At 53.3% G+C, this 13,296-nt stretch overlaps 1 protein-coding gene across 1 annotated transcript in view; it reads left to right on the top strand.

Moving 5' to 3' along the window:
* Positions 1 to 7,356: 7,356 nt before the first annotated feature.
* CHRDL2 (chordin-like 2) overlaps positions 7,357 to 13,296 on the top strand; it is a gene marked incomplete at its 3' end in the record, with an annotated part of 17,080 nt that continues 11,140 nt past the window's right edge. Inside the window, exons 1-5 of the mRNA XM_010186006.1 lie at positions 7,357 to 7,369; positions 7,491 to 7,603; positions 8,643 to 8,736; positions 9,500 to 9,642; positions 13,219 to 13,296. The exon at positions 13,219 to 13,296 is cut by the window's right edge and continues 4 nt beyond it. Coding sequence (XP_010184308.1) covers positions 7,357 to 7,369; positions 7,491 to 7,603; positions 8,643 to 8,736; positions 9,500 to 9,642; positions 13,219 to 13,296 — 441 coding nt within the window. The remainder of the gene's footprint in view (positions 7,370 to 7,490; positions 7,604 to 8,642; positions 8,737 to 9,499; positions 9,643 to 13,218) is intronic.

The following is a 13,296-nucleotide window of genomic DNA, read 5'->3' on the forward strand; positions in this document are numbered from 1 at the left end:
GAAGCCACCCGGCACCGAGACATCACCGGGCACTGCACCGGCATCCCCGCACCGGGACATCGGGCAGCGGCACCCCCGGGCACCGGGACCAAAGGCCCCGGGCCCCGATCGCCGGGCTGCGATGCTTCCCGGGGCAGGTCCTCTCGCTTTCCTCCTCCGGTGCTTGCTTCGCCAGTGTCCCTAAGAAGTTGCAGGGAGGCTTTGTGTCCATGTCTGGGGACACGGGGAGGCTCTTTGCCGGTCCTCCATGGCCAGGGTGTCCCGGCCCATGAAGCAAGCCAGGTCCCCCATCCTGCACTGCTGGGGACATGGCTGTGTCCCTCCACCCGCTGCTGTAGCCAGAGACGCGTAATGCCAAACACGCTGCTGAGCGCTGCTGAGGGGGATGCGGGGTTTCGTGGGCTTGCAGGGATGTGCTGAAGGGCTGGGACCCCCCTCCCCATGGGCTAGAAATCGCTTAGGGCAGGGGGTCGAATTGCAGCCCTTCCCCTGCACAGATCCCACCCCGCACGGGTGCATCCCCTCCAAGGGTGGACGGGGACATGGGCAATTTGGGGAGGTGATCCCTCTAATGCAAAGCTTTTCTCCAAGTCCATCCCTTGTCCTTCTCCACGTCCATCCCCTGATGGTCTCCACGTGCATCCCTTGTTCTTTCCTGATCCTGCTCCCAGCTGGCTGACCGGGACAGATAAGATTTGGGGTGGGGAAGGGAAGGGACATTCAGCACTTGTTTGAAGAACTTGGCCAGAGCTGTTTAGGAGCTTAGAGGGTGCTGACGGTGTTAATTGAGGCCAGGAGGTGGGTTTGGCTTGGGCAAGGCACTAGGACCCCACCACTGGGTGCTGCGCACCCCTACAACATTGCAAAGCCACTCAAGAGCTGAACAAACCAGAGTAGGACCTATTGCGTCCTGACATTTATGCTCCTCTTTAATCTCCCGAAATCCCAGTAGACTCTGTCGGTGGCCGCGTTGGGATGATTTACAACTCGCCCGCTGCCAGCAGTGCATTAGGCACTCGGCAAATAATCGCCCTCCTGGAGCGCCAGCCGAAAATGTGAGCATGGGGTGTGCTGGAGGGGAAGGCAGGCGGCTGGATGGGGCTTTGCAGAGCCCTGGAGAGCAAAATATGGGTGAATTTGGCTCCTTTACCTTCCTTGGGCTCATCGAAAGCCACCAAACTGAGACCGTAGCGCCTGGTTTTGGCACAAGGGGTGTGAGTCTGACGCCTTGCCTCTGCCAGAGCTGCATTAACTGTGGTACCTGAGTCAGGAGGAGGACAGAGGCATCTTCAGGAGGTGAAACAACTGCTAGGTGAGGTGTTTGCTCTTCAGAGGTGCCTGCTGATGGTAGCAGAGTCCCTAAACTGGGCATAAAACAAGGTGAATGGGGTCTGTCTGCTTTGGGGGGAAGCACTGGGGTCTGTTTGCGGGATTTATAATGGCAATAAAGGGCTGAGGACCATAGGACAGGGGCAGGAATGGAGCAGGGAGGTCCGGGATCACCTCCCAGCTCCGCATCCCTTCGACTCTGCTGCTGGGCACATCCCATGGTGCAGGGGGCTTGAGTCCTCACCAAATCATGGACTTTTCTCCACCATTCACTTCTGCAGCTCTCCGCCTCACATTTTTCTTGGGGCAAAGCACTCGGGGAGAATGAAGACAGGAATTAGTAATGAGCAGGCTCATCAGCCAAGAGACCTACAGTGTTGTGGCTAAAAATAGGTGAGAAGCAGCAACGCTCGGGCTTGAAGGCAAGTCAGGAAAGAAGAATTTGCCCACAGAAACGGGCTATTTTAGGGGATTTACACTCTCAGCTGAAAAAATATCAGAGGCACAGGTTGCTGGGCTGAATGTGCTGCAGCCCGGCCACCATGAGTAATTCAGCGGCAATGGTTGAGCGCAATGATGTTTTGGCTGGAGGTGTTTAAACATCAGCATCTCTGGAGAGTGCAGGGCAGTGGTTTTGGTGGTTTTTTTTTTCCCCCAGGAGCTTGGAAGCTGCTGTTTCATTTCTTTAACTTTAATGTGGTTCCTGGAGAAAAGGGTGTTGATGGGATCTGTCTGTCCTACGAGTTCAGATCCAGCGTGGTCCAAGATGGGAAGGACCGGGATGAAAAGTAAACTCATTGTAAGGGAGAGGCAAGGGCTGCATGCCTTGCTTTAGACAGCCAAGCATCCCCTCAGGAAGAAGTGGAGGGGAACACAGCCCCGTTTGCTGCTCACAGAGCCCATGGGGATGCTCTGGGTGCAGGACTTCGCTCGGCTTCTGCACCCTGGTGAGCTCGGCGATGCTTTGTGTGGCTGTGTTTGCAGAGCTGCACAGTTATCCAGGCTCCCAAAGTCCTGAGGAGAAATTCCCAGCCCAGGACTGAGCAATGCTGAGCACAGTGGGAAGCGATCTGGACGTGAGCGGAGTTGTTAGGATGCCGCACGTCAAGGGCACGGTGTGTTTTAACCGGTCCCTTCATGGCTAAGTTGCGTTTTTAAGCCCTTCATAAATACAGGGCTGTCAGAGGAGCGCCCGGACTTTCTGTACCAGACAGTGCCTTTTACACTTTATTTATGGACTCTCTTAAAACTCGCAAACTGGTTTGCATAAACAGACACCCCCACGCCCGGCGCGGAGCTGCCTGGCAGGTGCTTGACCTCTGAAAAAGCTGTCAGGGCCCGGAGCCTGGCTCAGACGTGCCCTGTTTGGGGGAGAGCTGTGGGGGGACCATGTAGGGATGCAGGAACCCCCCCAGGCCAGGGGATGAAATGGGACAGAAGCAGGGTGAGACGTGGGAGATGTTTTGGGGTATCATCCTTGTTGGAACCGATTTGGTACCTGGAGTGAAAAATCCCTGCTAGGGAAACTGAGGCACGGGGCTGGCGGATGCCTTCTGCAGTGAGTGAGTGAATTGGGAGAGGTTGTTACCTTCATTTTTCATGCTTTGGGGTCTTGCAGGTGCATTAACCCCTTTCTAGCCATGGATTAGGGCTTTATCTGCCGCAGGGATTCACCTCAGTGTCCTGTAGGACAGAGGAGCTCCAACGTAAATCAGGACTGAGCCGTGGTGATCCCACACAGAAACCTTTGCTGGGTAACGGATGTGAAGATGGGAGTTGTTCCTGGGGCTGGTGGAGCAGTGATGTAAAAACAGCTTAAAAACCAACGACGACCATTCAGGACCCTCTGCCCAGGTCTGGGAAACCCTGATGTGGGATGTAACAGCAGGGTCTCGCATGTCCGTGTGTGTACGTGGCTTGATTTTTGTTGAGCATCAAACCCTGTGTCCAGAGGGAGGTGAAGTGAGGACGGCTGAGCCTGAGCTGAAGGAATATTTGGCAGCAGAATGCGGTGTCTTGGTAGCTGTCACACTTGTGGGTTTAATAGTTTGCTATCTTTCCTGCTGCCATGCTCAGGATTGGGGCAGGAGAACATGGCCTCTGGTTGGATCTAGAGCAGGTCGTGAAGATGTAGGATGGCGTGGTGGTTGGTGGCTGAAGCTGTTGAAACATGTCCCAAAGAGGTCATTCTTATGGTGTGAGAGAGGTGTCAGCCGTCACCAAAGGCGGTGCAGGAGGGGTCTCTCCATGCCATTCACTGATGTCTCTAGACCATCTCGTGAAGGTGCTGCTTCAGGGGGTTCATGCAGTGTCTCAGAGCCTCTGTGATAGCTTCTTCTGGGGTTTACATCTCCTGGTAGCTGGAAAGCTTCCCACAATACCTGCCCTAAATCTTCCAGGCTTTGCCCCAAGCTGATTGCTTCTTCTTGCCCCTGCCATGGCCAGGGATCACCCTTTTCATTGTAACAGCCCTCTCTTCCCTCCCCCTCCCCCTCATACTTTCCATCTCATATTACATACCCTCCTTGCTGTCCAGGATGCAATTAATGATAATTAATGACAGTTGATGATAATCAAATCAAACCAGGGCCTGGGTACAGCCTCAAGTGTTGACTGGGGGTGTCCAGACTCTTGCTGAGGAGGGTGCAGTCCCCAGCATGGTGTTGACTGGTGCCAACTTGGGCTTTGCCAAATGCCTGGGTATGGCCCTGAGCTGGGCCAGGCCACTGGCCCCAGACCCTGATTTGGGGTATTCGATGATTTGGTTGTAACTAGATGGGTCCTCACCCAATAAAACACTGGAGCTATGGCAAAAAATGGCTGTTGGATTTGGAGTCAGAGAGAAACCTTCCTCCTCCTTGATGTCCCCATTGGGATTGGCAAGGCAGAGCAGCTCCTGCATGGAGGAGTTGCTCTCCACAGCATCTCCCACCCTCCCTCTGGGCACAAAGCCACGAACTTCATGCTGGGTGGCAAAGGATTCATTCCCATGGCTTTCAGTTGGGTTCTCTGGTTCATACAACCCATAATGGTACCCTGAAAGAGCGAGGTCTCCTACTGGGGGCTTCTTGTATTTGGGAAGAAACTGGTTAGGTGGTACCTTGTCTTGGAGGTGTTTGCAGTGGGAGGTGTTTGCCCCTTCCCACCTCTGCTCCTGCTTTCAGGCCCCATAGGGCCACCTCCAAGTGTGGAGCCTCTGGTTTGCAATCAGCAAGCTCTGGTTGTGTCTCCAAGGTGGCGTGGGCCAGGCTGTCCCGCTGTCTTCTCCTGCCCAGGGATCGCGTGGTCCTCGGGAAGGAAAACAAGGCGATGGCTTCATCTGGGTATTTGGTGCTGCAGCCTTGAAAACACTCCGCAGCTTAAGAGCCCTCTCTGGAAAACGAGAAGTAAAACAACACGACTTTTGTGAGCGTGCTGTTGCCGAAGATGCAATAAATAAGGAGACTGAACGGCACGGGAGCAATTTACTGCCACAAATGGCTTTTCACTCCGAGTGAGTTGGGAAAATATCCAACGTTTGACCTCTGAAAATGAAATTATTAGCCTGGCATGGGAAAAAATGATCCAGAGCCTCCAGCTTTTAAGCCTCCTCCTTCCTTCCATCCATCCCCAGCTTGTTTTTAACCAAACACGCTGGCGCCTCTTGCCAAATAACGCGGCGTAGTGCTACTGAGATGTGGACGAGTGTCTGCTGCTGCCCAGTGCTGCCAATCGGCTTTAATTTTACCAGCGGGCCCTTTGCAGACATGAATCAGGCTGCTTTCGAGGGCTGGACCCAAACCAGGGTTCCACTTGTGAAAGGCAAGTGATTAAGTGTTTTAACGAAGCAGCCAACTGGCATGGGAGCCTGCGAGCTGAGAGGGGCCGTGTCACACGAAGGCAACTTGATTTCTTCACCCTCAGTGTAATTCATGAAGATGCTGCAAGCAGGGCAAAAATGAAGCCATTTTCTCACCCTTTTGCGAAATGATGATTTATTATTTTTCTCTTTTTCCTTTCTCCTGGATTTCTACAGTTTCCAGCCACGCACTCCCTGTTCTTGTGTGGTTTGCTGTAAGCCTGTGTCATGCATGGTCAGGAATATGGGGTTGCTGAGTTGTGAGAGGTTTGAAGCAAGCCATGCGGATGCCATAAAGACATGAGTAGGGAAAAGACTCCTGCTTGGTCCCTCTGTTGGTGTCCACCCCAAAATCATCGCAAGTCGCTACCTCTGAAGATGCAACGCTGGCCTCACACCACTGTGCTTGGACTAGGTGATCTGGAGAGGTGGTGGCCACCTCCTTTGAAGGTACAACTTGGAGAATCACCTGCTTGAAGCCATCAACTCAACGAAGAACTCAGGGCTGCTGTAGGGCCGGAGTTGGAAAAGACCCATAAGGACCATAAGAGACCTGTAAGGCTGCCCTTCCTGATGGCCGCAGGGTCTGGCCATGGGAGAGCATCGCTTAGGTTCATCCTGAGGGTCACCAGAAGCTGGAGGAGGGATGGCAGCCCACCACGGTGTATTCATATGAGTTTTGCCTGGTTGGTGGGAGAGACACATTAAGCAGGGTTCATCTCCAGCTTTGGCGAGTCAGCTGGGCTCTCTAAACCACTGCTTTACCCCAGGTGACAGAGAAGAGCATGGGATGGCTTTTAGCCCACCAAGGTCATTTTTAGGGACCTTCTGCTATTCAGTGAGGAGTCCTTCCAGCAACGTAGTGGGGTCAGGACCCATTTGCTTACCTGACCCCACACAGTGGGAGCTGGGCACCATGCCTCAGAAAACAGCCCTCTCCCCACGTCCCCAGGGTGCTGCAAGGTTTTAAAAGACCCATAAATTCTTCGGGGAGTGTAAATGTCTCCGCTGCCTTCGAGCAATGTAATCACCCTAACTACATCAAATCCCCTCGATGACATAACCTTTTACATCACCTTTGGTTTTTAGTGGGGGTGTAAGCACTGAAACCACTCATAACGTGCACAGGCAGGCGTGTACTTCTTCACAGAAAAGCTGGTCAGAGCTTGGGGACAAGCCATGGGAGAGCAAGAGCAGGTGATGGTTTGTTGTGGGGGTCCAGATTCCTGCAGGTCTGACTGGGTTCGGAGCTTGGTTCTGCAGGACCAGGCGATGCTTTTTGATGTGAAGATGAAAGATGACTGAATTAGTTTTTCTGGCCAAAGCCCTGTGGTTTTTGGGGGTGATTATGGCCACGGTTTGTCCTGCTGAAGGCTGGCTTTGTCCTGCCAAAGGGTTGGTGTGTAACCGAGAGCCTGGAGATGGAGGAGGTTGATAAGGACCTGCTAAAATCCGGAGAGAGGGCAGATCTCCGAAGGGGACCTCCTTCACCAGTTGTGGTGGGCACCATCTCATCCTGTGCTGCAGCAAGGTTAAACCCAAGCCAGGGTAGGCAAGGCTGGATCTTTTTTTTTGGGACAGATATGTCCAATTCAGGGACATAGCTGGAAATTGGCTCTTCTCGGGATGATAGGGTCAGGGAGGAATAGAAAAATACTTGGTTTTGTGATTTTTTGGGGGGCAAAAAGTAGGCAAAGGTGGACCTGCTGTCCCCATGGACAGCCTGATAAATGAAGAACACAACCCACTGCAGCCAGACCAGTGCCACGTTGAACCTGGAAAAGCCAAGGGGCTGAGCCTGGTGGGATGGGGCAAGCCTGGTCCTGTACAGGGCATGGTCCTGTATGTTTTCTTCTTCTTTTCTTTGGGTAACAGTGAAAATGTCTCCTAAAATCAGGCTCTCCTATCCCCCCCACCACTCACAGCCCTTCTGGGGAAAGCTGAGTCCCATAGCATCACCCTGAAATAACCACCTGACCCTCTTCCAAAGAGCACTTCTACTGACCTGGTTTAGAGTGACAACTCTAATTTTTGCCTCAAGAACACCCACTCAGTTCCTTGCCTGCAAAGGGAGTCCAGCTTGCCCGGAGGAGTCACCATTTTAGGGTCTCACCCTAAAAAACCAAATCATGGCCAAAAAAAAAAAAGGCTTTTGGGGACTGTATTCCATTTGGGGTTTGGTGGGCGCGATGTGGCCATCAGGTACTTAAAGGGGACAGCATGAAGGCATAGAGCTGTCCTTGCTCTTCTCATTATGAAGAGAGGAAAGCTCTCCCAAGGACCATCCCTTTCTCTCATGTAGCTTCTCCCGGTTGACTTTCAGGGCCGGATGTGTTCTGCGACTTCAACGGCAAGAAGTACAGCCCAGGCGAGAGCTGGCACCCCTACCTGGAGCCGCAGGGACTGATGTATTGCATCCGCTGCAGCTGCTCTGAGGCACGTCTCACATCTCCTGAGAGGTGCCATGGGAGGTGGTGGGGATGCCGCAGAGTCGGGGCACCGCTTTGTCATCTTTGAAGCAGATTGGTTCTGGGGTCTAATTTCATAGAATCATAGAATGGTTTTGGTTGGAAAAGACCTTTAAGACCATTGAGTCCAACTGTTAACCCAGCACTGCCAAGTCCACCAGATGAGACCATGAGCTAGTTGACAATGGGGTCTGAGCCAGGGATGGAGACATCCTTGGCTGGGTGAGCTACACCAGCACAATCTATCGTGATAATGGGGCTATCATCCAACATTGGTGGTACTGGGGGATGAGAAGCTGGACATGAGCCACCAATGTGCATCTGCAGCCCAGAAACCAACCCCAGCCTGGACTGCATCACAAGAAGTGTGGCCATGGGGCCAGGGAGGGGATTCTGCCCCTCTGCTCTGCTCTGCTCAGACCCCACCTGCAGGGCTGCGTCCAGCTTTGGGGTACCCAACACAAAAAGGACATGGAAGTGCTGGAGCGGGGCCAGAGGAGACCACAAAGATGATCCAAGGGCTGGAGCAGCTCTGCTATGGGGACAGCTGAGAGAGTTGGGGTTGTTCAGCCTGGAGAAGAGAAGGCTGTGGGGGGACCTTATAGCAACCTTCTAGGACCTGAAAGGTGCCTATAAGAAATCTGGGGAAGAGCTGTTCACTGGGGCATGGAGTGATAGGACGAGGGGTAATGGTTTTAAACTGGAAAAGGGCAGATTTAGGCTGGATATGAGGAAAAAGCTATTCCCCATGAGGTGGTAGATCAGTGGCACAGGTTGCCCAGAGAGGTGGTGCAGGCCCCATCCCTGGAGTTATTCAAGGCCAGGCTTGATGGGGCTGTGAGCAATCTGATCTGGTACCAATGTCCCTGCTGAGTGCAGGGGTTGGAGTGGATGAGCTTTAAAGGTCCCTTCCAACCCAACACATTCTTAATTCTATGATTCTATGATCTTCCTCCTCGTGCAGGGGTGATCACATACCTCACCAAACTGTCTTGGTCTCTCCCCAGAACACTAACATCAGGTGCTACCGGATCCAGTGCCCAGCTCTGCAGTGTGCCAGCCCCGTCACGGACCCCCAGCAATGCTGCCCACGCTGCCTTGGTAGGTGGACATCTCACAGGGAGCAGTGACAGGATGGCCATGGTCCTGCAGGACGTGCCTCAACTGCAGTCACTTGAATGCTCTGCTCATTGGGTCATGGCAGCAGTGACAGCTCGGGCTGCCTGCATTGCTTTTTCCCCCCCAAAAATGTCATTCTGATGGAAAAGAGCTTTCTACCAGACCACTTTCTCTAGCTCACCCCCCACAAAATGCCAGTTCACCGTTCAGAGACAAAGCAGAAGCTGGCACTTTATTCAGCTCATCTGCCAGCAAAATGTGTTGGATACAGGGAGGAAAAAGGGAATATTTTAAACAAAATTATTGATTTTTTTCTTCCTCTGGATGTAATGACCTTCAGTATCAGATGGAGGTAGATAAAAAGGACTTCTGCCATGAATAATTAGCTAAAAATTAAAAGTAGAGGGTTTTTTTCTATTTTTTTTTCTTTTCAAATTTCACAAATTTACAGTGGTTTTTGACTTCGTCACCACCCTGGCACAGTGGGGGAGTTCAAACTTCCAGGTTTTTCCTCTGTGCTGAACTCAGCATGCTCAGGGCAGCCCCACTCTCCAAAAGCTTTTGGACAGGTTTATCACCACAAGCTCTGCAATGCCCTGACCACTTCTTCATGACAACCATGGTGTGTAAAGGGTTTCTTGTCCTTTTGGGTCAGGTTGGTGTGGAATCTGCTGAGCATCCTTGTGACATCGGGGCCAGGCAAGGGCTGGTTCTCATCCTGCTGCTTTCTCATGACCTTTTCCAGAGCCAAATTCCCCTTCTGGACTCCGGGCGCCCATCAAGTCCTGCCAGTACAATGGGACGACCTACCAGCAAGGCGAGATGTTCACCACCAGCGAGCTCTTTCCCAGCCGCCAGCCCAACCAGTGTGTGCAGTGCAGCTGCTCCGTAAGCTACCATGGGAGCTGGGGAGGGCTGAGGGTCTGCTCCTGCACCCCAACAATGTCCCACCAGGTCAAAAACCTTGTGAGGACCATTGGATGGTACCAGCCCATGGTGGGATGGTTGATCATCAGGGTCAGGTTATCAGTGCAGGAGATGGAGCTTCTTCTGAAATAGTGCTGGGTCCTTCCTGCCCAGTGACTGAGGACCACCACAGAGCTGGGTGCTTTCAACTCTGCCTGGGTGTGTTACGTGGCCTTGACCTCAAGCAGAGTGTGCTACCAATGTCCATGAACAAGATGCTATAAAGGTGGGTTTATTCACTTGAAATCCCATGAGCCAGTTCTGGGTGGACCTCATTGGGATTCCTTAGGGTGGGCAGGGGGACAGCCATGTCCCTACTGAGCACACCAATGGGTGCATTTGCCTGCTGCGAGGACCAGTGTCCCTGCAGCATCCATCTATCCCACCTGCCCCACTGAGGCATCACATGGCAGATGGCCAGTAGAGAGGACAACCAGGACAGGGAACTGCTTGAAAGAGTCCAGCAGGGCCACAAAGATGCTGGAGGGAGTGGAGCATCTCCTGCTGAGGAGCGTCTGAGGGAGCTGGGGCTCTTGAGCTTGGAGCAGAGGAGACTGAGGGGTGCCCTCATTCATGGGGATCAATTTGGAAAGGGCCAGTGTCAGAAGGAAGGAGCCAGGCTCTGCTCTGTGCTGTCCAATGCCAGGACAAGGGGCAATGGTCCCAAGCTGGAGCACAGGAGGTTCAAGCTGAAGATGAGGCCAAAGTTTGTGAGTGTGAGGGTGGCAGAGCATGGCCCAGGCTGCCCAGAGAGGTTGTGGAGTCTCCTTGTCTGGAGACACTTAAAGCCCTGGCCGTGTTCCTGTGTGACTGCTCTGGTGATCCTGCTGTGGCAGGGGTTGCACTGGGGGAGCTTTCCAGGTCCCTTCCAACCCCTCATATTCTGTGTGATTCTGTGTGTGAAACCGGAGAAGCTTTGGTGTGCCTGCAAGGCAACATGGATGTGAGGTGCCAGCTCTTGGGTTTCAGAAGCTCTTAGGATTTTGAGCCCAGCGTTGAGCTGGAGGGATTGAGCTGAACTCCAGAAAGGATTTGGTGGCTCCCAACCACTGCTGGGTCTTGTGGTGCCTCCATCGTGGCTGAAGCTCACCCCTGTGAGCCAGGAGACAGCGGCAGAGAGATGGTGGCATTTGCAGCAGATCTTGGCCATCAGGGATGGCGATGGGCAGGCGCCTGGTGATCTTCATTCCCTTTGCTCGGATTTAAGTGGAAGCTGAACCCAAAGTTGAGGCGTACTTGAGCACCCGGATGGCTGGGCTGCACCAGAAGCTGCTCTCATCTGTAAACTCCTCCAGTGTGCTCACCAGCCCTCCAGGACATCCTGCGCAGGGCTGTGCCTTGGAGATACGCATGTGTTTTCCAGGCTGTCAGTGAAAAGCTTTTGCCCATCCACCACCCGTCTGCCAGGATGTTCCTCCTCCTGCAGCAATGCCCTGAGTCAGGGCTTGGCTCTACTCTACCCAGCCCTCTCCAGCAGGCTGGGATCCTGCAAAAACCTGTTGAAAACTCAGTCCTGACACTTTGCTTGGGAAGTGCGAGGCATCCTGGCCAGCAGCAATGGGGAAGGTGTGCGAAGCGCGGGACCACGCGTGCCAGGAGCTGAGTGTTGGGAGATAAATGCAGCAGCTCCTCCTCCTCGAGAGGGAGCGAGGAAGGGGGATAGAAAGTGCTGACGCTGGCCTTGGATGCTGTGGGGAAGTGCTCGCAGTGGCTACGGCCTCTGCCATACAAAAGGAGGGGATTGCATACATGGCTTTCACTGCCCAGTACAGAGCCCGTGGTTGGGACCAGGCTCCACTACTCTGTGCTTTGCTTGCAGCAAATAATTTGACTATGTTTGGCCAGGAAAGAGAAAGGGGTGAGAGAACCCAAACTGCCCGATAGCAAAGTGTCTGTGATACCAGGATAGCTGGTCTGAGCCTTTGGTGCTTGTGCACGTCTCGGAGCTAGGAATAGCTTAGATGTAGAAATTATACAGTTTTGAGGCTGGTTCCTCTCTGATGGACCCCAATGGGGATGTCAGACCACCAGGCTGGGGTTCAAACACCAGGAAGGAGCCCTCGAACCCAGCTGTAGGTGCCCACCTGGCCCTGCTTTCCCACCCCATCCGCCACCATCCCTGGGAGCCTGCGGACCCTCGTGTTCCTCTCGGCGACACTGGATCTCGCTCAGGCTCTGTTTACTGGGCGGGTTAATGGTCTGGATAGGAAAGGGGAAATAAAAGGGTGGCTGTGGAGCCTTGCAGCGGCGGGGCCTCGTCGGGCTGTGTCTGATGTTGTCAGCTGCTAGAACAGCTGCGTGAACAGCTGGTGTAAACCTCTTTGAAAACCACCCCGAGACCAGAGACTGTGGGATAAATCCTGCTTTTAATGACGTTTGCTCCTTGCCGCCTGAGGCAGATCTTTGCTGGGAGCTGCTGGTCAGAAGGAGAAAGAAGGAAGAGGCTGCGTGGCCAAATCCCACTCCCTGCAGGTCTGGACCCCATGGAAGTCCTCAAGTGGAGGGCAGGGTTTGGTTTGCAGCAACCTCCACCAGATCCTCTCATTTAACAGACTTTCTTCAACCTCTTCACATCTCCTGTGCAGCGTCTTGGCTTCCTGATGGCAGAAGAAGCTGCTGTGGTTTGGTTTTTGAAGGAAATCCATGGTTAACCGCTTGGTTTTGATTGACTGAGAGCTTGGGGATACCCCAAAGAAAATTGCTGCATGGAGAAGAGGACCTTGCAGTTGAGGTCTGGCTGCTGCTGGGCTGCTGAACATCCTGTTTTACCCTTCTGCCAAGCAGCAAAAACTTAGCCCTGCAGCAAACAGATGGAAATCCATTGACTGAAGTGATACTGGGATCTGCTGAGGTCAAGACTGGCCTTGGCCCGTGGATTTCAGCTTGAATCACTGCAGCAATGATGTTTTCCCAATTAACCACCAAGCCAGTGGAAGAAGGTCTTCATCTGGGCATCCATCCACAGCCTTCAACCCCGTGTCTTGGTGTGCTTGGCTCTGCTGTTACCGAATAACCCAACACAGAGGGAGGGCAGAACTCAGCGTGGACCTGGGTCTGGGTTCAGCCTCATGCTTCCCCTTTCCACCTGTGTCCTCCAGGTCCTTGTCCTGGGAGATGTCAGAGAAAAGCTTCTTGTGCCATTTCAAACTGGTGGGTGCTACAAAGAGTTTACAGGTGGCTGGTTAAGATCTGGTAGCACTAACGATGCCTGAGAACAAGGCACTGCCTCCAGCATTTTTGGGGAAGACGGCTCCACTCACAAGCATGTAGACTGGCAATTGGTGCTAGGAGAGGACACCAGCCACCGTGCTGTACCCCACAGGATGGAGATTTTCAGCTTTCATCAGTTGCTAGATGGTCGGTGATATTTGAGGATGGACTATATGATTTATATCTGCAATTTGAAGTGCTGGCGCCCCAACGTGGGGATCATACAGCCCCGTCTGGACCTTGTTAATGCTGACAATCCTTTTTTTTTCCCCTCTCCTGTCCTCCTAGGAAGGCCAAATTTACTGCGGCTTGGTGACCTGCCCAGAGCTGTTGTGCTCCTCTCCCCTAACGGTGCCGGATTCCTGC

Source organism: Mesitornis unicolor, unplaced genomic scaffold (genome assembly GCF_000695765.1).
Source record: "Mesitornis unicolor isolate BGI_N332 unplaced genomic scaffold, ASM69576v1 scaffold24476, whole genome shotgun sequence".
NCBI lineage: Eukaryota > Metazoa > Chordata > Aves > Mesitornithiformes > Mesitornithidae > Mesitornis > Mesitornis unicolor.